We start from the raw sequence: 25,156 nt of genomic DNA, 5'->3' as shown, positions 1-25,156 counted from the left end.
CAATCAATTACAAGTGTTACGTGGCAGGAGGGCGTTCAGCGGAAGATGTACATTATATTTACAGAGCATTTACATTAGTGTAGCAAGCTAGGCGCCTTGGCCAGGCTAACCTCACCAGTATCATTAAAGACTATTCTCTCTCTCTCTACATTAGCGGACGCGACAGTCTTTGCAGAGACAGGAAGAGTCCGAGTCTCCGAGTCGCGTTGTTCACAGGATGGGGCGGGATCGTGGTTCGCTTTCTCTTCGGCCGGGGGTCATTAGCGCCTGTTTCACTAGGCGCTTTCTCGTCTGGCATCGCCTGGCGTGCGAGATTCCATAACCACCAAGTTGTCTGACTCAAGTAATCCATTACTTCTGACGCGTTACGTGCCAGTCTGGTTTCCTTACTGAGTTCACACAAGGAGAAATCGAGAAAAGAAAAGCACTGGCTTTCAAAAAAAGAGGAGGGAGAGTTACACCGTATATGTTACACAGCGGCAGGCGGAAAGAAAGACAAGGCACTTAACTTGGGTGCGGTTTGAGGAAAATCGTGCGTTCCAGTCGGCGCTAAGAGAGTTTCGCAATCTCGGGTTCCCTCTCTCCGAGATTGCGTAACACGATGCGGTGTGTCCCCTACAGCTACGCTCCGACGTCTTCGTCATTAATCGTCAAGGTCTCTGCGAATACGCGACTGGACGAAGCTATGCAGTGCGCCAAAGGGGATTCCCATGAGCGCGCAGTTGAGCCTATGATAGCGCTTTGTACGAACAGGTGAGCTCTGGAACTGTGACGGGGCTTGAAAGAGGCTTCGAGCTGTTGACTCGTGCCGTTTTTCCGTCCCCTTACATGGGACGGGGCTTCCATCCGTAATGTTTTGGCGTGCGAGCCTGCTTACAATAGCTTCGTTACAAAGCGTAGGAGGTACCGACGTCGCGGAAGACGCCAGACTCTGTCCGGTAAGTGCGAAAAAAAAAGTTGTTTGGCCCTCTTTCGTGACCTCCGCTCGCGCATCTCTATACCTGTAGATTAGTTGTGGTTATTTATTACTTTATTTACTGCCAACTAAGCGTGCGCAGGACGTAGATACATTCGGAAATGTAGTTGTTTTGGTGGGGAATGTAGAGGGTTTTCAGGGACAAGTACCCATTACTATTAGGAGTTTAATGGAGAGAAACTCTGCGGAAATATCAGGAATTGTTCAATTTGAAATAGTTTTTACGCCACTTCTTTTCTCTTTCGTTTTTTTTTCGAAACTGCATTTTTACTCGGATACAGGGAGTTCCGCGGTCGGTGCTTTTTCGCGACTTTTAGATGCGAAGAATCTCATGGTCGGGGCTATGTCCCTCCCTTGTTGCGCCGTCCACACCCCCACTGCGCAAGCTCGGCTTGCTGAACACCCGGTGGTGTCTTACCCTTTAATGGCTCCTGGAGCGACAGTGTCGCCGGTGTCTTCCTGGGCCGGCACGATACGAGCACGCAGCACGCGCCTTCGACGTTTCATCGTCGTCGGCAGCGGCGTGCGTCGGCGAGTGATTACAAGCAGCCCACAACCATCCGGGGAACGTGCATCGACCTCATCTTCAGCAACTTTAGGGTTCATCCACTACAACAGCCCTTGACTTTACATTTCACAGACCAGAAGGCGGTCATAATCACAGCGGAACGACAACCACAGCTCGACGTCACCTACGTTGAACATGATGATGATAATGCCTAAATAAAGACGAACTCATACCACGTACAACGTCTCTCTCTCTCTCTCTCTCTCTCTCTCTCTATCTATCTATCTATCTATCTATCTATCTATCTATCTATCTATCTCTCTCTCTCTCTCTCTCTCTCTCTCTCTCTCTCTCTCTCTCTCTCTCTCTAATGCCTCTCCACTCTAACACCCCCCACCACCCCCCTACAATAAAATTACAGCATCTTCCCCTAGGGGAACCCTGAGTAGTGTGCGAAGCAGCCATGGGGTCAACACAATTTCCCATTTCGTAGTTCCGGTAAGTGAAAAGTCTGGTAGTTACCATGGAAACCAAAGGGTAAATACAGCTGTAGCTACGTACCTCAACCTCACGGAAACGACGAACTGAAAACTAATTGGCACTTGAATCGACCCCATGCCTGCTTCGCATACTACTCAGGGTTCTCCTACGGGAAGATGGTGTAATTTTTTTTTATTGTTTCGGTTTATTTTTTTCTGGGCTTTTAAAGTTTTGTCTTCGTCATGAAGAGGTGGTGTCTAAGCTGCATTTTCGATCTCGTTCCCTCATATTTTGTTTCTGGCTTTCATTTTTATTTTTTTAGAATTACCTTGGATCAATTACATTTAATTTACACTATTGTAAGGATAAAGCGGGTGGAATTCGCCAATTACACATTTTATAGCTAAACTGTCGCGCTAGGCTCCGATCAAAGGTGCGCGCGTCGACATAGAACCACACGCGCTCATTCCAGAGCTAGTAAAAATGCTATGCAGCTCTCAACCGAATAGAGGCATCCTGGGAGAGGTTGAGAGGTTATACTGAAATTTGCCGCTAATAGGACTGTATAAGTTCACCGCGCTGCCCTTGCTTGTTTTAATTAGGCAGTTCGAAGTGAAGTTGTGAACGTAACAGAACTACTGTCTCCGTCAGATATGCCCCCTTAAGGTGGCATATCTGACGGTATGGTGAATGAATGAATGAAAAAACTTTTATTTAGTATCAATCACTGGGTTTTTAATACCCTTCGACTGTAACGCGGTAACTCTTTTTAATAAAATTATGCCTAAAATTATATGAGAGGTAATTCAGAATTATTCCTGAGAAAGTAATGTGTGTGTGTGTCTTTATACGAATAATTTTGTAAGCCACCATAAATAAAAACCCAATACATCTTCGTTGGTTTTCCATCGTCGCGGCAGTGTAAGGGTTATAAATTTTTGTGCAACTGCGGGGTGCTATACAGTTTCAGGTATGAGGTATTCGGCAAAGAATGCTTTCGCGTGAGAAGTCTGGTCGAAGTGGCGTGCTGGCTCAGGCGCTGTGCATCGCCGAACGCTATCATTGTATACGGTGCATTTTCGATAAACAGATGATGCACACGAGTGAAGATTTTGGTATCCCTTACGAATCTCCCGTAGCGTCGCGCTGTTTTCCACGAAGGCGGAGCCCCACAGCAGACTTACCCGCCGCGGTGGCTTAGTGGCTGTAGCGTTGTGCTGCTGATCCCAAGTACACCAGTTGGATTTCCGGCTGCGGCGGGCGCTTTTATGACGGAGTCGAAAAACGAAAACGCCCGTGTTTTGGACACATCGGCGCACGTTACAGATCCCCAGCCGGTAAAAACTAATCCGGATCCCTTCACTACAGTGGGCCTCGTCGCCTGTGTAGCGTCGGCGCGTTAAACCTCGAAACAAACAAACAAACAAACAAACAAACAAACAAATAAATAAATAAATAAATAAATAAATAAATAAATAAATAAATAAATAAATAAATAAATAAATAAATAAACAAACAAACAAACAAACAAACCCACGGTCTAGTTGCGCTGGACCACAGTTAAATCTGCATGGTTTCAGTAGGAAAATAGCGGAGACATTCTAGTCTGTGTAGAAGGACTAGCAGCGAAGTTCGAGCAATGATATACGGTGACCGGGGTGCCGTCCAAAGGAGTAAACTAACCAAAACCCGTTTGTATGTAATTTGTGATTCAGCATAATGCATAGCTAATTAGCTGAAGGAAACTTGGTGGACTAGAGTTATATTCTTGCAGACCAACATAGGGCTGTCTGCTTTCCTCCCGTGGAAGCCCCTGTATTGACAGCAGAAGCGGATTCCACAAAATTTACAACTTGACTCTTAACTACGTAATAAAGAAACGTAAATGACACACCCGGCGTAATGTTGAAGTCGCCCTGGCGGCTAATTTCAGTACGTATTTTTCTTAACATACTTTTATTCGATTGAGAGATATCAACGTTTGCGAGAAAGTGGAGTCAAAATGTTTTCGTGTCGACGCGCCGTGCAGACGGGCGGACGTCGACCACAGCAGGTGGGTAGCTATACACACTGCTTTGCTTTACAAATTAGGAGCCATTCCAATCTCTGACGGGGGATGACCAGTGAATCTGTACAATATGCACATTACGCACATGGCTAAATAATGTAAACTAATTTATTTTCGCATCATTTGGTAATGTTAGTGCGTTTGACTTTATGCTTGCATTAATGAAACTTTTAAGACCTAGACATTTATCCTAGCAGACAAAGACGGGTGGCTTACCGTCCGCAGAAGTTCCCTTACTGACAGCAAATGAGAGTTCCACTACCTTTGCAACTTCACAGTCAACTTTTTCCTCCTCGCTGTCAACCTATGAAAAGTAAACAAGATTCTCCATAATGGTGCTGTCGTATTAGCCACCAATTATCATATAAATGTTATTGAGAGAGCTGATAAAACAAAAGTTACAGCCCTTCCCTGCTGAGCATCCGCGATGAAGTTGTATTTGACAGAAGGTATCTTTGCGCACGCTGAACAGAAATGCCCGGAACATCGGCCTACGTCCGCCCAGAACTCGGACCGCTTCATCATATTCAGCAGCATGGATGAAATATATCTACTGCATAAAGATGGCAATCTGGATCGTTAGAAAAAAAGGGGGAAGGAGAGTAGTTGAGGGCGAAGGTTCGTCAAAATTTACGCCCTATTGACGAAGTGGGCGTTCATCACAAAGGACCCCGTCACGGCCTAAGCAGTGATCAGTTGGCAACATCTTTAGGGCTAGCGAATGCACTATAGTTGTATTTGGTTTGAACGCATTGAGGGCCTTGCATGATCTCAGCAAGCGTCTAATTGTTGGGTGATCTTGGAGGCACTTTGTGCGCAGAAGTGTTTATGATGAAAATTGTGTGGTTGGTAGTGCTCCTAGTTGGCCAGAACATCGTCTGATGGCATAAGCAGTGTGGTCTTTGGAAACGATAACTTCTCGGCAATAGGTAATTTATGAGACGCATTCGATCCTAAGAGCAGTTTGTTTCGTGCAAAGCAAAATCTGAAAACTCGGTACAACACAAATGTGAAGGCTGAACTGAAGGCGTAGAAGCTATTGTTTGACATCATGAACGTGAATTAAAAAAAACTTCTTATGTGTCTTACTCCGTTCTCTCATTCTATTTTTCAATGGCCACATCGAGAAACACGCAATCAAACCAACCTTCGTTTCAACCTTCCTGTTACCCACAATAATTATGGTAAACGTAGTATAGCGTTTTCCGGAGCTGTAATCTCGAATCTTCTGCCTTTAGATATTAAAACTAACGCCAATTTTACGAGATGTGTAAAAGAGTTCTTTCGTGATGGAAAGTATGTGTCACCATTGCAGCCAAGCGGAATTTTTTTACAGTGTTGTCTTCCCTTGATGTATGTAATGTGATTTCCCACTGAAATGTTAGACCCGCGTACAATTTCATGAAGCCTTTACTGCATGGGCCCGGGTACTAGCGAGATTGGCAAAGGGCCCAGATGGTAAAATTGTATTGTATGCAAAGAATGAAATAAACTTTCTTTCTTCTTCTTCTTCTTTATTGCAGGCTGATCTCATGCGCAGATTTGGACACGACGTCGAGGTTCACAGGGTGACCACGGAAGATGGCTACATTCTGGAAGTTGATCGGATGCCAGCGAGGCGAAAGGATGGCACCGAGGTGGCTCACACCCCTGTCCTCTTGGTTCACGGGGTGTTTCTCAACGCAGCAAGCTGGGTGGTCAACCAGCCTTCACAAAGCCCAGGCAAGCCTTGTGGCCTACACTTAGCACGTCCTACAGCACCATGCGCTAGGATGGAATTCGGCACCATCCAAACTAACACAATGTCATATATCTAAGAAAGCAACAATGATGGTCGTTTCATGTACACACTAGATAGTGACATGCGATTAAGTTTTTTAAGGGGGCCTGTAATGCTCACCCAGTAGTAGCAGAGCCCGGGTATTGGATTGTCGGTTATCGATGAGATTAAACGACTATTGAATCCTATTAGCAACAGAAATGTGCCACACGTATTGCTTCTATGGCTCTCATGTTAGACCCTCTTTTTGTACGCACTCAAGCTGCCTCCAAAGCAACAAGAAATTAGGCCGTAGATAAGTTGCCTCATAATTCAAAACTAGGTAAGTGCAAATAAAGATCCAAGTCAGTGCCTTTCTCGCCTTCTTATCGTCTGTTCCTTCAGAGCAGGCCAAATTTCGGGGCCCCATTTCCCCCCACGAGTTTATCTTGCGGTGTGCTCGTTAAATCATTACGATTAGTTAGCAATGAGTCTGAACCTGCGCGCTCGTTAGCTTCTTCAATTATGTTCTTCTTTTCAGGATACATTCTTTCCAATGCTGGTTTCGATGTATGGTTTGTGAATACTAGAGGAACTCCGGAGTCCAACTACCGCGAGAGCTTGGGAATGGAGGACCCGCTATTCTGGGCATGGAGGCAGGTGTCCCCAGCCACTTTGTACATCTTTTTCGCCTCTAAGAGGTGCAGTGTGTGGCGGGTTTAGAAGTTGTTTAGCGAAATATGTGCCATTTGACTACCTGGACGTCAACAGAAGGCAGCTAAGTAACTGAAACTTCGTAATACCCGTCACCGCAGTTCTCATTGTTTTAAAAGACATTACACTGCACTTAAATCTATTGTATGTTCTCCTACTGAAGCATGTATAATACAGCGCTCCAGTATAACAAAAGAATGATGGTCTTTTACACAAGAAGATTTTCAGTCTGAAAACAACAAGGGTTCAAACATCTTGTGGTGAGCTGCATGTTCTGAAGAAGAAGTCAGATGTTTCGGTATCACACTTCAGTTACACATCTCATATGTGAACAGTGTTGAAACACAAATTTTCTGCAGTCCTACTTACAGGTTCCGTGTAAGAAACATCGTGTTGGGCACGAAGTTGAGTTGAGAAAGGGCATTTCGGCGCTGAGTAAAGGTCACAGCTTGGCTAAATTAATCCGGAGCCCGCCACCACAGTGCTCGTAAAAGCTCAGGCGCGGGTGCGGCTTCGGCGAAAATAACGATCTATAGTGTTCAGGGTGACAACGGAAAATAATTCTTCGGATTTGCATACAGTCTGATGGATTTGTGTCCTTGAGTAAAAGAAAGATTTATGTAATCAGTGCGAGGTCTTCGTAGGCACCCAAGAAAAAGGAAGATTGCTGTAGATCGCTTTTTCTTGTGTCAACAGCCACCGCAATTTACAGAAAGTTACTGCTGTCACCAGCGTAGTCAGATGGATGAAAAGTGTAGCAAAATTTTGAGCTACTGATTTTGAAGATGACCTTTAACCGGGGTTGACACTAGTGTATACGCATTATGTTTGCTTTTTGGCTACTGCAAGTACTTTTAATCGAAATTTGTCCCCTAAGCGCAATGTCACCCCAAAACATTTGCCTCACATATCGCTTCGTGATATCGACCTCTATATAACCTAGACCTTAACACAAGTCAAAACACAAAAAGGTAGCCATCCTACCTTAAAAATTCCGAACTTTTTTCTTAACGTCTTCATCCCGATTTCGTGTCTGGGCACCCGCTTGTTCGTTTTTGCACAATATACATATTGGTGGTAAATGCTGCACATACATAACCAAACAATCAGTGTGGCACACACAGTGAGTGTTACATCACTCAAACAGTCTATAAACATCACCACACTCGCAACGCACCGCATTATCGCTCGTTTTTGCCTTCCACATACCTTTCAGCACCCATCACAATCAAGACATGCTTCATTAACGCCCCCACCAAGAGCTTCTGCACGTCTGAACGACAGTCACCCATTCGATAGAATCAAGTGCCGCACATAATTAATGAATAGTTCTTTCTTTCCTCACGCAATGACAGTTCACTAACCGATGGCATAGCTTCGGGCACTAAGCGTAGACCATTTCGCAAAAAAAAACTTGAAATTATCAGCCTTCACTTGAGACTCCTCCCGGATCGGTTGTGCAAACTTGGTTGTTATCTTATCGACTTTTTTCTTTTCAGTTATCATGTTTGCAATAGTTTCGCTCTTCCTAGGTGATGTTGGCTTCTATTGTGTTCTTTTTTGTTGCTGTTGTTTTCCCGGTATATATTCTTATACTTTGGCGTGAGCCCCTCTTATGTAATGCCCTCGGGAATTTGAAGAGCAAATAAATGAACTGAAATGAAACAATTAAAGGGAACGAGTAGACCAAACTCATTTCTAGGACGAGCCTTTCAGACCGCTTCTCATTAAAACTTCGGTTCTACAGTTGGTGTTTTATCGATTTGTTTACGCACCTTGACGATTGCTTTTTCGAATGTTCCCTGCAAATGACTTTGCAGACGCGGGATCATATACATCTTACTCAGGGCGTGACAAATACATGCTTCAAGTATGCTTGTAATAGGAAAAAACTCGCCTGCTTGATGATCGCTACCGTATTGCGCGTACATCGTTCTTTCTCTTGACAGCAGTAACCAAAGGGCCTTTTAGAGCGCTATAACTGTCCTTGTGCTTGTCCGAAGCCTCCATTATTTGCTAGTCTGCCTCAAGTGGCCGATATATTCTGTGTTTACTAGTAACCTTTCTCCCTCCCAATCGGAGTACTAAGGCAGCCCCCGTAAACCCACTATGTAGTGATATAAGTAGGTCAAAAAATCGCGTAGCACCATTAAGCATGGGTGTCAGCAGGTGGTTATAAAATGAGCACTGTTTGATCCCTCAAGCCACACCAGGGGCGGTATTCCCGTGTTTTGCCCCTTTTGTGTCCCTTTCAAAAGTGTCCCTTTTGAGCGAGCCCTGATTGGCTAAAAGCGTACACCCGGATGTGACGCCAGGCAAGCACGGCGGAGCTATGCGCCGTGGCTACTCGGAGCAGATGATTTGGAGCAGACAATTTTTCGTCGCCTTATTGTTGGCTCGCTCGCGGAACAATAAACACATAAAATATACTCTGATACGGTTTCAGTTCTTTAAAATGCGTTTGCAAGAACAGTTACGGTATTTGAATCAAAGCCCCAATGCTTAATCGGAAGTACGTCACGATGAAAGGGACGAAAAAGGTACGTTTTAAAAAGGGACAGTTACGAGAATACCGCCCCAGAAAAAATGCCTCCATCGCCCCGCCCTTTTCCTCTCCCCCTACAATGAAACGGGTTTGCCCCCCTAAAGACGGAATACTGCGAACGCCCATACCATTAATTGAAGAGTTTACCTTCGTGGTACCGCATTGTGTAACAATAATGGAGTTTACGTTTACGCGCACACTACTTGACTGGCCGAGAGCATGGCAGCTGAATAAAGAAAACGACAGCTGCATTTTTGAAGGAAAATAAACTAATTTTAAATAAAGGGCTAGCACTTTCGCTTCAAAACAACAATGATACTAGTTTCAATGTGTAGAAGCAAAAGGGAAGAAAGAAAAAATTAACAATTTTATTTAACTTTCTGCCAATGTCTCGCTATAGGAATTGCGTCGTTATAGAATTTATTTATAATACCTACCTACATTTGTGCCTTAGGTTCGTGCTTCCGGCGTAAATGAATGTACCGGGTGCGCTTCCGCCGTTTCGCAGTTTCGACGAGATTGGAAGATACGACCTTGCAGCCGTCATTGACCACATCCTGAAGGAGTCAGGTTTCGCCAAAGTCGGCCTTCTCACCTTCTCGCAAGGCTTCACCGCGTCCCTGGTTTTTCTCTCTATGCGGCCGGATTACAACGACAAGGCAAGCGGCCAAGGTTCAGATAAGCATTCTAGATTTTATCCGAAAATACTGCTGTTTCAGATCGGGCTAGATAAGTTGAACCAGTATTAATTAATTAATTAATTAATTAATAATTACTTAATTCAGCGATGTTCAGCTTGACACCACCGTGATTGACACCACCCTCCCCACCCGCCCCCACATAGGTCGAGTCGCCATCCTTGTGTCAATAAAGTTTTATTTATTTATTTATTTATAATACTGCTAACCACAATGCAAGGTGTTGTAGCAGAGTGCTTCATACATGGACTACGTGTGTATAAGTTGGGATTACTTGTTGGGATAACCTGCGATTACTTTGAGTAAACACCAGAGAACTCTCGAAAAAAACAACAGAATTTCCTGAGTACTGTCTGGAAATTTAACAAAAGTGCATTTTTCACAAGATGCGAGGAACATCGATTAATAGCGATATTTCAGATTTTTCGGAAATGTAGGTACGCATAGTCATCAACACACCAATAGAAGAAAAATGGAGAGTCTGATGCACTTTAACAGAATCAATTTAAGATTTCAAAACGAGTCTGGGATTTTCCAATGTCGTCTTCCGTAACAACGTGAGTTGTTAGGTCACTGCAGTCTACTATGGTCCGTGGAATGAAGGAGTATTTAAATACGTACATTGTTTTGGTTTTTAAATGGTACTAAAGTGAAAGCGCTTCGTTACCTTGTAGCATACCCTGAGAAAACTCAACTTAATCAGATTTTCTGCTGTGGAGCCTCCGTTTATGCAGTTTGATCATGAAAAGCAAGCGACAAATACGATTTCGCGCCAAAATTTACTTTAAGTCTGCTCTGGCAACTAACTGAGAGACCGAATGTGAGAACGTTTGTAGTTGAAGGTGACCATGAGCACCACGTTTGATTCACTCATAAGACTACTTTGTGCCAAAAAGGTGATGCAGTTATAACGTCAACGCTAAACTCGGAGGCTACATATTCGGGAAAAACAGATAAAATAGTGACGATACCCCAGTCAGTTTCTCTCTCAGGCTTGATGTCGTCACAGGAACTAGATAATAATACAGACAATAAGTCCAGCATTAAAAAACGTGACTGTGCTTAGTGGGGCCTATAGTTCCGTGTGATCGTTTCACTTCAATGCCAACAAGGAGTTGACACCCTGGCAGCTGTGTTTTATTATTTCCCCTATTACATCGCTACTGCTGTAGACTAGCCTGAAAATAGAAAACTTTTGAATCTTTCTTACATTTCTTTTTAAAAGCAACGTTCTCCGATTGCAGAATGAGGTTGATTAAGTTTCTAAAAGCCTATTTTTTAAAATACGAAAGGTGGAGTTCTGCTTTGTTCGCCCGTTAAACACCCCGGACGCTGTAGTGAAATAGCGGCCGAATTTTTTCCGAATTTTTCGTTTAGTTTGCTCCTTTTTAGGCCATCGGCCATTTTTGGTACCATCACTCAGTCACGCCTAGATCGGGTACCGAGTTTTCACGCAATGGGGAATTTATTGCTTTCGCATTCATAGTGGTGCACTTGGTGCCTCGCGGCTACGACGTGTACGGTATTAGGGCTGTGGAATAATTTGAGAGCAGCGGAATAAATATAAAAAACACACTTGATAAAATCAGGATCTTTGTGGTCAACAGCTCACAGCTTTTCCACTGGGACACCCGAGGAGGTCTCTCTTGTGAAGTATTTACACTGTCCAGGTGTTCGACTTCAAAAACAAAATTATGAAATGAAACAACTAGGCATATTTAGGTGTGAGCATTCGCCGTCGCGGAAAGGAGGCAATCTTGTGGTCTGTGTCCTCTGTACAGTCGCAGCGATGGAAGGGCACGTTCTGTGCTTAATATCGGTTGTGGTGGTTTAAGAGTTTCGTTCGTCGCACTACATTAATGGAAATGTGCAGTTGGAAGTTCGCAGTTGGCAGTGCGGAGTGAAGGGACGGCTAATAGGGCGAATCCACATGTCGCATTTTGCCGTAGTTCGACGGTAGTCTCTTGTGTTGCAAAACATTAAAAAAATTCCCCGCATTTCCCCGAGGGGAAGAATGTGAAAGTGCGAATGCACGAGTTGAATTTGCGCGGTTCGGTAATGTTCGCGAAAGAGAGATCACACACACACACACAACTACAAAGAAAGAAAGATGCATTTATTCACAGACACCTATTTGTGTTGTCGTTGTACTTGATTGCTAGAGCGGATCTCAGCTTTGAAATTTTGTGTCAGTACTCCTTTAAGCGGGTGCATTAGCCCTTCTCACGCCCGATTCCTGGCCAATCCCCCACATGGGTATGTGCCATGTCAGCGGCCAGGCAGCGCGCGCCCATCTCCCCCCGTTGCCAAGGAAGACGAGGAGCGCGCGCACCCGCAGCTGTTGCTATGCGGACGGCGGCGGACGCTTCAGGCTCGCTTAAGAAGTGCATTCGCACTTAAAATAATCATTTCCTTCCAATGCAACTCAATACACTGATGACCTTATTATGGCAGTTCTGAAGTAGTGCAGAGCGATATTTAAAATGTTTTTTCACATTTCATTTTTCATTTTCATTTTTTCACATCTTTATTCGTTAAGAAAACGCATTTCAAGGTTTAAAGTACGTATAGTGCGATTTCAAATAAACAAAGTTGTATATTGTCTTCATGCCCTTTTAAAGTAGTAGTTGATTAGGAATACCGGAAGGTGCTCTCAATATTGTTTGTTACGGAAACAACACTTCTGTACATCAAAATAAAAAAAAAGATAGTAATAGTGAAGAGATAAGACAATTGTTCAAAGTGATTCAGGAAAACGTGTTGCTGGGCTTGTTGGTTACAGTCTAAGAGCAAGGTCAGTACCGATAAAAAACGACACAGGAGAAATAAGACACGGACAGGGGCTACTTTTTTACTCCCAACTGTTTATCTGCAGATACCAGCATTGCACATTTATACCAACATCCAGACATGCGCAAAGAATACAGCAGCATAAACGTGCAAACACGCGTCAACAAAAGAGCTTATCTAGAAACCGCAACTCCGCTTTGAGCAATATCACAGATGTTTCACTAACACAATCGCTAACTTTCAATATTAGGCGATGCGCTTCGATCAGTTCCCTGAGCTGATTTTTGCTTCTGCCTAGTATCTTGGTTTTGGAAAATCATGGATCGCACTTGCTGCAGGCTTTGCAATGCGTTGTGAAATGTGCCCCATTATCAGTTTTTAAATTTTGCACATGCTCCCTGAGGCGGCCGTTCAACACATTACAGCTTGTCACATATAGAACTTCGTGCAAGCGAGGGGCATTTCAAAAGCAACCCCCACCCCCTCCGTGCAATCAACGAACGGCTTGTCATGTCTTTGATCACAGTTCCTCTTTTTGCTATCACAAGCAATACAAGGGTAGAGTTGGGCTAGCTTGTTCGGGTCTGAAAACACAGCAGGGATGCCGTACCTCATGGCAGCTTTTTTTTAGGTCAAGCGAAACCTTGTGAAGTTACGGAACCACTTCAGGGCGCTTTTCACTTATTTGTTGAGCAATCGTCCTAGGCCTAATACCCCTCACTTTCTCAAGGAAGTCTTCTGCATCCACATCCACGACCAAAAGCGGGAAGCAAGCCGACAATAGCCGCTGCACCTGATTGTCAAAACTACCCTGCATCATGTGGGCGCACGACTTCCGCAATGCAGATTCCAGGCAGATACTAGCAATTGCCCTCTTTACTAACTTAAAGTGTGCTGAGTCAAAAGGGACGCAGTTGTAGCGCCTGTTCGTATCTTCTTTCTTGTGTGCCGCTTTTTATACTGCATAACGAAAGTGCGCTGAGTATACTTAGACTAAACAAACGGGACACTGAGGGTACTGGGACGAAGCGCGCACTTGCAACTGTTTATTAAACAAGACAGTGAAAACTGGGGGACACGTAAAATAAATACAAGGGCGTGACTTTTCGCTAGCGCAGCAAAAACCGATAAGAACAAAGAAGGAACATGAAAGTGAAGATAATGATTGATTGATTGATTGTAGGGTTTAACGCGCCGACGCAACGCAGGCGATGAGGCGCGCCGTAGTGGAGGGCTCCGGATTAATTTTGACCACCTGGGGATCTTTAACGTGCGCCGAAATCTCGTACACACGGGCGTTTTTGCTTTTCACCTCCATCAGAAAAGCGGCCGCCGCGGCCGGGAATCGAACCCGCGACCTCGTGCTCAGCAGCGCAACGCCTTATCCACTGAGCCACCGCGGCGGGTGAAAGTGAAGATAGCAGACCTGCTTATACGACAGCAATGCGCGTAAACACTGGCGTGATAAATGTGGGAATGACTGCATGCAAGGTGATATCTTTCTCATGGTGGTGGCTCTTTTTGAATAAATTTCGTTCCTGGCTACAGATTGACGGAGTGCTAACGAACCCGTAGTTTTTTTAGCGCTAATCATGCTCTTGTTCAAAGTGCGGACGGATAGACGAACAGTTGTGTAAAGGTGATTTTTGTAAGAACAGTGAAAAATTGAACACGTATAAAAACCTTATAAAGCCGTCGTGTAAAAACCTTATAAAAACTAATTCGTTTCTACTTTCAATCTTTAGGTGAACATTATCGTCGGGTATGGTCCCGTGGCCAACCTCACCCATTTGAAATCACCAGTGAGGTTTCTTGTGCCACTTGCGGAGTCGTTAATGGTAAGTTGCCTTAAAAGAACATGCGATACTTTTCTTTGTGAGCACTGCGCCAGCGTCATTTGTAGCATACAAGTATCCTCTAGATATGTCTTTTTCCGCTAAACCCGGCTGAACGGCCAGAGGCAAGAACATCTTGCCTCTCTTCAAGCCACGTTGTCTTTCACAACCTTCAAGCTCTTGTACAGCCATAAACAAATGAAACGCGAACTGGAAAATATTAACCGGAACACACAAATAAAGCAATTTCTTTCCACTTAAGTCAAATTTATGCACGGCTTAATTACAGTAACGAAGTTGGGAAATGTGGCTTTCTAAATATACCAATAACGCGCCATGAAGGGACCCACACGAATACTATTATTCAGTTTTGCGTGTTTTGATTCACATTTTCCTTTTAGATGCGACCGCATCTTATTCACCCGCCTTGTCCCTGCATCCGGCGTCGTCGGCGTTGTTGTCGGCGTCCGCCCCTCCCCCATTCTCCTCGCCGCACCAGCTGCGCTCTCCGCCGCTCACCCCCTCTCCTCTCCGATAGCGAACACTCTCTCGCGAAGGGCATTGAATTGGATTCGATTGGATTGGATTGGCTTGGATTGGCTTGGCTTGGCTTGAATTGGATTGGATTTGGATTGGATTAAAGTGGATTGTGTTGGATTGTGCTGCGTCATAGCCGCGGCACACGCACTGGCGCCGGCGCGCCCCCTCACCGTTATGCACGCTATAAAACGCGGTGCCTGCGCCGCTCCGCTCCATCGTTCCAGCGCCGTTCCTCCGCTGTCCAACGCTGCAACGTGAACCCCCTATGCGTTGCATCTACACAGAGGTTCCCGCGAGGGGAGGTGGTAGTTTTTTCGCATTTCATTTGTTCACGGCTGTACACGCGTATATATTCTGTTACTGCTATTAGTTGAGGAGCATGCGCTTAAGCAATGTTAACAAAATAGCGCATTATTGGTTCACTATGGCTGCGGGCCAGCGATGGTAATCAGGCACTATAGTAGTACCTCCTAAGACCGAATGGTCCTGGTGAAGGATTGTCATCCGCTTGTTCCAGGCATTGCTAATGGTTCTCAGCCACCGGCCTTCAAGATTGAAGGCAAGTTGGGCGTGTGCCCAATAAATAGAACACACATAAAACAAAATAAAAAAAAACATTTGCCAGCTTGTGGTGCATAGCACAGGATCAACAGGTTCTGATTGATTGATTGTAGCTTTTAACGCGCCGACGAAACGCAGTTGATGAGGCGCGCCGTAGTGGAGGGCTCAGGATTAATTTTGACCACCTGGGGATCTTTAACGTGCGCCGAAATTTCGTACACACGGGTGTTCTTGCTTTTCGCCTCCATCACAAAAGCGGCCGCCGCGACCGGGAATCAAACCCGCGACCTAAAATCAACAGGTTCTGACGATCAGGTAAAATATTAGGCGTAAACTCCTCCGCTGATAAGACATAGTGTGGTTTGTTTGTACATGTTTAGCGTCATTTTGAAGTCTAACGGCGGAATAATATTTTATCATGACATATTATTCCCCGCTGCTATAGAGGCCAATTATACAACGTGCAATTTCTTAATGAGCAACGTTTTTCGGTAAGTGACTCGTATACCAGTCAGGGACCATCTTAGGCTCCTCGCTACTATTCAATGACGGCTTGTCAAATTGAACGAACCAACCAAAACTAAATAGCGGATCTTGGTCCATTTGGAAACAATGTTTTTTCAGTTTATACTCGGGCGTGTCTGACTGTTATGTCTGACTTTTTAATGGGGCCGCCAGATGTAAACTGTAGCAAAGCGACGAATAAGCTTTCGCGCAAAGTGACGAAGCTTGCATGATTGCTCGTCGGAAAAGGGAAGAGCCGCGAAAACTGACGCGTTGTTCATGCATATGCGGCAAATGTCCCGGGGGAAGGCATGCGGCCTGATGCAAGGGTTACCTTTCCGTTTATACATGCTGGAAACACTATTTTTCTTCTTGTGTTGAGTCTCTCAAGGTTATCGGCAAGGTGAATGCCGAATATGATGGGTGAAACCGCCATCCCAGGGCAAAGACTCAACACGCCTCGTGGGACAGTCCGCAGATGTCTTCACGGCTTCAGGCCTTGTCTCCGGCGACCGGAAATAAGAGGACAAATTTTTTGAACAACACCCTCGACCATTCATACAACGGAGAGGATCGACATTTATGCTAACTTGCGCAAGCATAGTTACAATGATTGTTGCGGTACTTGAGAGCGGTCGGCGGCATATTATCCTAGCTGATAGGGTGATTGCGAATGACACTTTCAGTTCTCCATTTTTTTTCACCACTTAGGAACGTTGTCGATTGTAAGTTCGAAAATACTGCTTACTTTTGTCGCTGCGTCAATTTCCTTGGGTTAGAAAACTGTTCATTTGTTTCTTTTATCAAACCAAACAAAGTTGAGCTGGTGCATGTAATGGGACTCTTATTGGTGCAGGCAGTGAACGACTTTTTCACCAACGGCGGTCTGCTTTTGTCAAGCCTAGGCCAAAAAGACGTAATAGCCACTGCATGTGACAGCCCGCTCCGGGACATCTGCTACAAGCCATTGGCAACCGTGTTCGGAATGAGCTCGAGCCAGCATAACAGGGTGAGAACAAATTCCTGCTTCTTCGGACTAATATAAACGTTGCCACAGTTTCGCAACTGATCGGCGAAAGGTAGAACTTCCATTGCGCATGTGACGCGTGGTGTAAGAGAAATGAACTGGCGATGCTAAATAATGCAATTATGCGCGTGGGGCGTGACGTGGGTAGGCGGCGGGCCGACGATAGACCTATCGTTAGGTGTAACGGCGTCATCGTTGTTTACAAATCACGAACACAAAATGCTGTTTTGTTCGATTTGAAACAATCAGGCATTGGTATCTCACTTAGCCGCATCCCGGTCCCGAAAGCCATTTTTATCGACAAAAAATAAACGCAAAAAGTATAGAAAAACTCAAATTTCGCGTCACAGTGACGTAATATGGGCCAGATTATTATGCGCAAGCACAAAAACATTTATCAGTGTCTCAACTACACGTTAGCATTCTTGTGTTACGGTCAAATGGAATGAATCGCACAGTCATACTCCTTGGCAGTGGCTGAGGTTGCACACAACTGCGCAAACAAGATTCCGTGACGTCACTCGCCGAAAAGTGGCTGCGTAGTCGCCACTGCTTCATTTGTTTTATTCAATATCTCGAATATTGTAGCGAAAGCTACACTACGCGACCTCGCGCGCTGTTCGCGGGGTGACCAGTTTTGACCTGGAGAGCTAGAGGCCAAACCATACTCCTTTCCGCAAGCGCCGGGCACGGAGCAGCGACCCGATCGCGGGGAAAGTTGGGCGGAGGAAAGAGATATGCTTATTCTTTAATTAAACCAGTGTGAACTTAAACAAAAACCAAGGAAATGTAACGCAAGGACAGCCGCTGGTCTAAAAACTAAAGTTTATTATCAAGAAGGGTGAATATGAACACTTCACACAAAACAATAAAAAACACTGCGCATGAGCCAAAAAAGGTTACAAAAGCCACAGTGTAAGGCAACTAGATAGACACCGGATACAGTCAAGGCCCACGCAGATATGCAATCTCTTAGGAATGAAGACACACGCTTGTGTGGCTGACATACATGTCTGCTCTTTCTGCTGTGCGGAACTCTTCCATAATTATAATTTCGCGGGGCGTTTGTTAATAGGGTGTTTGTCCCCTTGCAAATAAAATTACAGCGGCAGGAAAATTAGGTTTATATACGTGGTGCTCAGTACAATGTGAAGAAAGATGGAATGATGGGAGTCCCTTTAATGAAAATTCATGCTCTCTCAAACGCACGTTGATACAACTTGGATTCAACTTCCTTTGTCTTCGTTTCAGTTTGCGCTGGTTTCATCCAAGAATACATCTTCCCAATTAGCCCAGCTTGCAACCCTTCTGGCGAGAAATAGGCGAGGATAGAACGGAGACGTGCGTGGGACCCGGGTCGCCCACCTGGCAGAGGAAGGCGAGGAGGCCGCCGCAGCAGCGATAAGCGCGCTAACCAAAGGAAGGCCAGGAGGCCACGGGCGGCGCAGAGCCGTGTGCGATGGAGGAAGACGAACATCCAGCTGTGGCCCCTGGTGCAGCTGCGAGCTTAAAAAACTCCGTGAGGCGAAAAAAGATGAGGAATAAGCAGTGTATTCATTGCAAACATGTCTGTATATCATTGCGAAACCACATCTCGACAACACTTCCACAATGGACCTAGCCAGGGCAGCCAAGCTATCGCTATCAACTAGGGTTAACCAAAGCTAAACCACAGCAATTTTTTGTTTGAAGTTTGCGATGAAATCGGCACCATTGGTATTGCGACAACGGAGTCGTTAATGAGCAAGACTTGCATTTTGTTTTCATGGAACCGTTAGGAAGTCAGTACAAATGCTGGCGGCGCAACGGGAGAGGAAGGCGCGGGTCGCGCCAGATAGAAATGGGCCGGCGACGGCCTGCCACTGAACTTTAAAGGACAGGTTGTCGAAAAAATGGTGAAACCTGGCAGAATTTCCGGAATATCGCTCGAATGTGTCAGATCAAATCGTAAAAAAATCTCGCACACATAGCGCAGCTCACCTAGGCTATCGTATCCTCCCACGTAAACCGGCGTACGTGTATCAATTTCTGGCCCATGGTGCACTATATCTTGTTAGCATTAGTTTGTTAAATTTAGGGGTTTGTTAAAGCAAGGGTAATTTATATATGAATCACATTTATTTGTGCTCTCTTACTTAATGCACTTTGTAACGTAAGAGGACATTGAAACGGAAATGCTTCGTTTTGTTCTGCAAAGGTATCAGTGCCCACTGGCTTGCGGTAGGTGGCGAAGGGGGCCGCGGTGTGGCCCTCCTTCCTTGCGAGAAATGCAAGAAACAATGGACTCGACCTATCCATAAATGGCGACTAACGAAAAATAATATTTTTCGCAAGATACGCATTCACCGTACAGTGCTTCAGTGTAAGGTCTTACCAGTACAATTAGAAATTTTGCTTATCGGGAAAAATTAGAAAAAAATGAAAATACTTTAAAGTACGACATTATTCAAAACCAGAAACAATGAATGATGTCATTCTTTTGCTATGGAATTCTTGTTTTATTGTTTCTTTTTTTTTTCCTTTCAAGTTTTTCTTTCCCATTTTGTTGGGGAAGGACCCCTACTGACCTGGAAATAAAATCCCGCATACGCCACTGGTAGTATCTATAGCGCATCTCTGACATGGTTGCTGTTTCTACAATTGGTATTCTGAGATCAGTATATTTGGACCGGTCGCAAGAGACAGTTTATAGCCTATGAGAAAGCATAGGCGGTTACCAAAGTCTGCGTTTTTAGAGAAACGAGAAAGACGGGGTAATTTTATTTTTGTCGATGCAGACGAGGATTCCCGTGTACGTCGCGAACATACCAGTTGGGACATCCAGTCAAAACGCCCTTCATTATACACAGGTATGATTACTTTACATTGTAATGTATGCGGATGCTTCCTTCGGAGAAGTGTACACAATAGCCTGAAAAATTAGTCACCACGACAATAAATGTAAAAAATGAGAAATGTAGGTCCATGACGTTTGAAAAGTTTGTTTCTTCCTTTAGTCCTATTTGTTGAGTGCGTAAACTTTTTTTCTTTTGCTTGAGTTGAAAGCAGCGAGTCGTGTAAGTACACCCATGAAGATGCCGCTCGTCAATTTAGTGCGAGCGTGAAGACGCGGCTAAAAACAAATGTGTTAAATAATTTAATTTTTCTGCGTCTTGTTTGGAAGCTAGAGCGGCAATTTAAACATGAATTCAGACAGTTCTAATCTTGCCAGCTCAATTCCGAGTGTTTAGTTGAGTAATACAAGGAAGACGTTCAAAGCAGTGTAGAGAGCCAATGTCTTAAATAAAAATATGTCACAGTAAAAATTTTCGCGATATGAACACTTACGCAAACCGAAGCCAGTAATCTAGCAAATAGCATGATTTGGTTTTTGTAACTGAACCTTAGTTCGTACCTGCTGAAAAGAGTTCGTTCCTTTTGTTCAAAATAAAAAAAAACATTTTTTTTTGTTTAACCCACCGAAACTCACCCAGGAAGATGAGGCATGCCACAGTGGAGGTCTCCGGAATAACTTTGACCACCTGAGGACTTTTATTGCGCGTAGAAATCTCGACACATGGGCGTTTTAACTTTTAGCCTTCATCTGAAAAGCAGCCGCCATTGCCGGGATTGAACTCGCGTCCTTGGGCTTATGACCACAACGCTTTAGCCGCTGAGTCACGCGGAGGGTGAAAATCGGTTTGTTCAGTAGCTACACTAGACAAATAATCCCCAGGTTAACATCTGTTAAAGCATTCCCGTAAAATTATGCAACTTTTTGTTAAATATTTATAGCTTACTTGAGTGACGATGTGTGTATTGTAGAAAAACATTGTGCTTAATGTGGCCTGTCCATCTTAGTAAATTTCTGGAAAAGACCCATGCAGCTATCTAAGGTGAGTCTTTACGTGCTTATATCGACCTGTATTTTTACAAAGTCTGAGCGAGACGTTGGCGAATTGGTAGGAGCTGGCAGGTAGGAGAATTGGTAAGTGAATGCCGCGCTGTTTGCCCTGCGAGCGTTTATCTTTCAACGTGTAGGCTCTCGAACCATTGAATTAGATAAATAAAATTTGTGATTATTCCATTCTAGCAAAGCAGGGCGAGACCGTCTCCACATCAGATAAGATAGCTTGCATCGCATTCAAAAGTAAGGGAACGGAGTAAGTTTATTGAGGAAGAGTTGTGAGTCAGCGCTCGTCCTCAGATTTCTTCCTCAGTCCTTCTTCTGTTTGCTCCCTACCACTTCCACATGAGCAGGCAATGAGTTTTACAGATCGACTTCAGTCTTATCTCAATAACAAAATGTGGCTCATCTTTTCTTTCAGTTGTGCAGGAAGCAAGATTTCGTCAGGTTTGACCACGGCAAAGAAGAAAATCTTGCTCGCTACTCACAGGTATGTGCATCATGTTGTTGGGCGGACTGGCAGCCAGATAACTATAGGATGATTTGTCAAAATGGTTACACTAATGTACGTCGGAGGTTTTTAATGAAGTGATTTCTTCACTGTTGATTGTTTGGAGGTAAGCCTACGTATCATTGTCGTCATACGTTTTTGGCTTGGTGGTATGACGCATTACTGTGCCTCAATGCAGTATTTCTTGACGGCTTTGAAAAAAAATTGTCCCGAATCCCTGCTGTAAATGTGGACTGTGAAGCTGCAAATGACACGGACAACGATTACCCATGCGGTGTCACATGAATTCACACACGTGGCTCTACAAAGAGTGAAACCAGAGACTCTGCCAGCCGTTACCTGGGATTCCCGGTGACGGGGTTCCGAACGCAGCAGCATGGACAGAAAGAATACGTGTTTCCAAGGGTGTGGAGGAGGGCGGAACGTACGGCTATGGCGTCATCTCTCTCACCGCCTCCCCCTCACTGTTGTTTCACGTGTAGCCCACAAAAAGCGTCCTCCATCTCCCCAAACGCGGAATTCAAACCACCGTCTGTCTCACCGTCTCCACGTGCGTCGTTAAGACGACGGGTTCTCGCTCCGCTTCTATTCGGGCCCAGGTTTGATCCCTGGAGGTGCAAGTAGTTTGTTCGGGTAGCCGGGGTGTAGCCAGTAGCCATTAGTAGCCTGGGATGTTTCTTTGTGTAGCCAGTAGTAGCCTGGGAGTTTTCTGCTGACGCAGACACGGATATTTCCTTCGATGGTTAGAGGTATGCTGCTTCGCAGTAATTAATATTCTTTAAGGAAGCTTGGTTTTATCTTTACATCGTTTATTCGTTCTTCGTTGTGTGCAAGAACTGTAATAGTTATCGTCAATGCGATAGTTACTGCGGTACTAAAAAATACCCGAGAGATACGTTCAATGTGGCTCAGAAATGTATATATTGGGCTAAATTAAATAGGTAGCAGCCCCGGGAAGAAATCGTTAACTATACAATACAGTAAATTTTTGCACCTGTGGCATTGTTTTGGTTTAGCTTTCCACAATTCGGTGGAGTTATGAACCCATGACAACATAGAAAATTCGGCGAATGACCATATGGATGCCTAAACTAATTGGTAGCATTGATAGTCCTTCACTACGGTGCGCCTGATGGCCCTCGATTTGAATTTCCCTATTATGACACGTATTCATCCTTTTCTCTGTCCACATAGTCTAAGAAACACAAATCCAATTGTTTGTAGTAACGAATGTATTGCTTTTCAGGCAACGCCACCGGCCTACCCGCTGGAGAGGATTCGCGTTCCTGTGGCACTGTTCAGAGGTTTGGGTGACATCTGCGCAGACCCTGAAGATGTCGAAGATTTGAGTCGAAAGCTGAGCGATGTGCTCGTTGCCGACTACGTGGTTTCAGACCCTGAGTTTGGACATTTAGATTTTGTATTCGGCATCAACGCCACAGACATTTTGCACCGCCACATGGTAGACGTCCTGTCTAGGTACACATCGGTCAGTTCATATTGGTAAAGCGCGTAATATTTATTTAATAAATTATGGTCTCTTCAACAATTGTTCAAACAAAATGGACAGCAAAAAGCGGGTTTTTTTGACGCCATATTGTGAATTACACTCACATTTCTTCAAGGGATAACGAATCTAATAAACTTCACATAGTTAAACAAACTATAGCAGAGGGGGAATCAAGCAGACATGGAGAACGCCTCACAGGAGTTGTTTTATGTCGTCTCCGCATTGGACATACACATCTGACACACAACTTTCTTCTGATGAAAGAGGGTAAATCGAGATGTGAGGAATGCGACGGAGAGCTAACAGTAAACCACATCTTACTCTTGTGTAAGAAATTTGAGGTCCTGAAAAAAAAAAACACTTTAGGCTGTTCTGCAACGAACACATTCAATTTCACCTGAGTACTTTTAGGAGAAAACACTCCGGTTTCAATTTCCCCCGTTTTTACTTTTATAAACGAGGCAGCGCTTGTAAACAAATTGTAACGTGTTGTAACAAACGGTTATTATACTCAAATACACAAAACCTTCTGTTTGGCGCTTGATAGCCTCAGTTGCTTATGTGCCATAAGACACAACACAACACAACTCGTATTTCCTATTAATTACCCGTCTCTCTACCATTCCATTGCGGCTCCTTGTCCAATACGATATTTCATGTGTCATTAATCCCTCTCTCTTTACCCTCCTTTCAACCAAGTCACATTGCGTCGGAAATTCCAGTTACAAAGAAAGCTCGTTCCTAGATGTACCTATTCGGTGATATGGTAACGATTCAAAAGGTTGTTTCGACGAGCTTATGACAACTTTTCCGGGATTTATGGGGTAGCTACGAGCGGTCTTGTCCCCATGACCACTGCAGTGATGCCAACATCGCTTGCCGCAAGGACAGCTGCAGACAGATCACATGCCATAAGCTGCAGCAGAATGGCGAGTTGGGCTAGTTGGTGTGATTGCCCGATGAAACCTTCAAAAAGCGCAACACTGAGAAAACGCGACACAAACAAAGGGAACACATGACGAGCGCTTCCAATTGTGTCGCGTTTTTTCAGCGTCGCGCTTTTTGCCATAAGGTTGACTTTCAACGAGGTGAGTTGAAATAAGGTTAGGGAACGGGAAAACTACTGCTATACCCGCTGGGCCATGCATGGTCATTCCCGGTAGAGATTAAGCGAAGTACTGAAGTGATATCCGTCGGAGACATCGTGTGGGACAGGCGGCCGGTTAGACAAGCCATAAGTCGGAAGTCGGAGAACACCAGTGGCTGGCGGTGTGCGGCCGCAATATTTCGCGACATATCCGGCATAACGGCAAAGGAAACAAATGGGGCGGTTGTCCCGCGTTCTCCAGCCATTGTTAAACTGAGGAGGAGGCCGAACAGGAGGAAATGAGGTCATCGGTGGTACCGGGCGCTGATAAGATGGTGCGGCCTGACGTGGAGAGACTCCCATGGTGTCAGCACACGTCATAATCGGCGCCTGGGTCGACCGGGCGACAGTTTCTGCATACGTCATCGGCGCGGTTATCGCAGTCATGTGATGAGGATCCACAACGACAGTACGCGGCAGGTCTTCAGCTACTTGCTCCTGAATCACCCTCCTGAGTGTCAGCACAACAGGGTACAGAGTCTCCGCAACGCAAGGCAGCAGCTGACGAGCGACTTTCTCACGGACAAGTTCCTTTATGCGCGACAACAAGGACGGGCTTTCGTGGTCACCGATCAAACTTGCTATAATGTAGTCAGGAGCTGAAGGCCGCCGCGTGAGGCTTCACTGTCCCCGAAGCTCGTCGAAACTCTGGCAAAGGTTTACTACGTCAGCAATTGAACGTGGGTCCTTCGCCAAGAGCATCTGAAAGGCATCGTCGTGTATACCTTTCATGACGTGCTTGATTTTATCAGCTGCGGCCATGGATGGATCGACACGCCTGCTTAGGTCCAGAACGTCCTCGATGTAATTGGTAAAAGTTTCACCAGTTTTCTGCGCACGGGTGCGCAAGCGTTGCTCTGCGCGCAGCTTGCGCACGGCGGGACAGCCAAAAGCTCCCAAGAAACGCGTCTTTTACTCTGACCAGGTGTCTATGCCCGTTACGTTGTTATTAAACCACGTCTCGGCGAGTAAAGTTAAATAAAAGCCCACGTTGTTGAATGTCATCACATCATCCCACCTGTTGTGTAGCTCACGCGTTCGTACGCCGACAACCAGTCCTCGACATCCTGGTCTTCCGCTCCGCTGAACTTGGCAGG

General features: G+C 45.0%; 1 protein-coding gene across 1 annotated transcript; it reads left to right on the top strand.

The window, feature by feature from the left end:
- Positions 1-638: 638 nt before the first annotated feature.
- Positions 639-23,915, top strand: LOC144141121 (gastric triacylglycerol lipase-like). The gene is made up of 9 exons (XM_077672647.1): positions 639-938; positions 5,556-5,754; positions 6,333-6,447; positions 9,559-9,709; positions 14,284-14,376; positions 16,835-16,987; positions 19,783-19,854; positions 21,313-21,381; positions 22,649-23,915. Exons 1-9 carry the CDS (start codon positions 852-854, stop codon positions 22,907-22,909), a joined length of 1,200 nt encoding a protein of 399 aa, XP_077528773.1. The 5' UTR covers positions 639-851; the 3' UTR covers positions 22,910-23,915.
- Positions 23,916-25,156: the final 1,241 nt, after the last annotated feature.

The sequence above is a fragment of the Haemaphysalis longicornis genome, unplaced genomic scaffold (assembly GCF_048455015.1).
Source record: "Haemaphysalis longicornis isolate Haplotype H1 unplaced genomic scaffold, Haemaphysalis longicornis Haplotype H1 scaffold_6, whole genome shotgun sequence".
NCBI classification, from domain to species: domain Eukaryota; kingdom Metazoa; phylum Arthropoda; class Arachnida; order Ixodida; family Ixodidae; genus Haemaphysalis; species Haemaphysalis longicornis.
The sequence above is the reverse complement of the archived record's forward strand: the minus strand, read 5'-3'. Positions and strand labels throughout refer to the sequence as shown.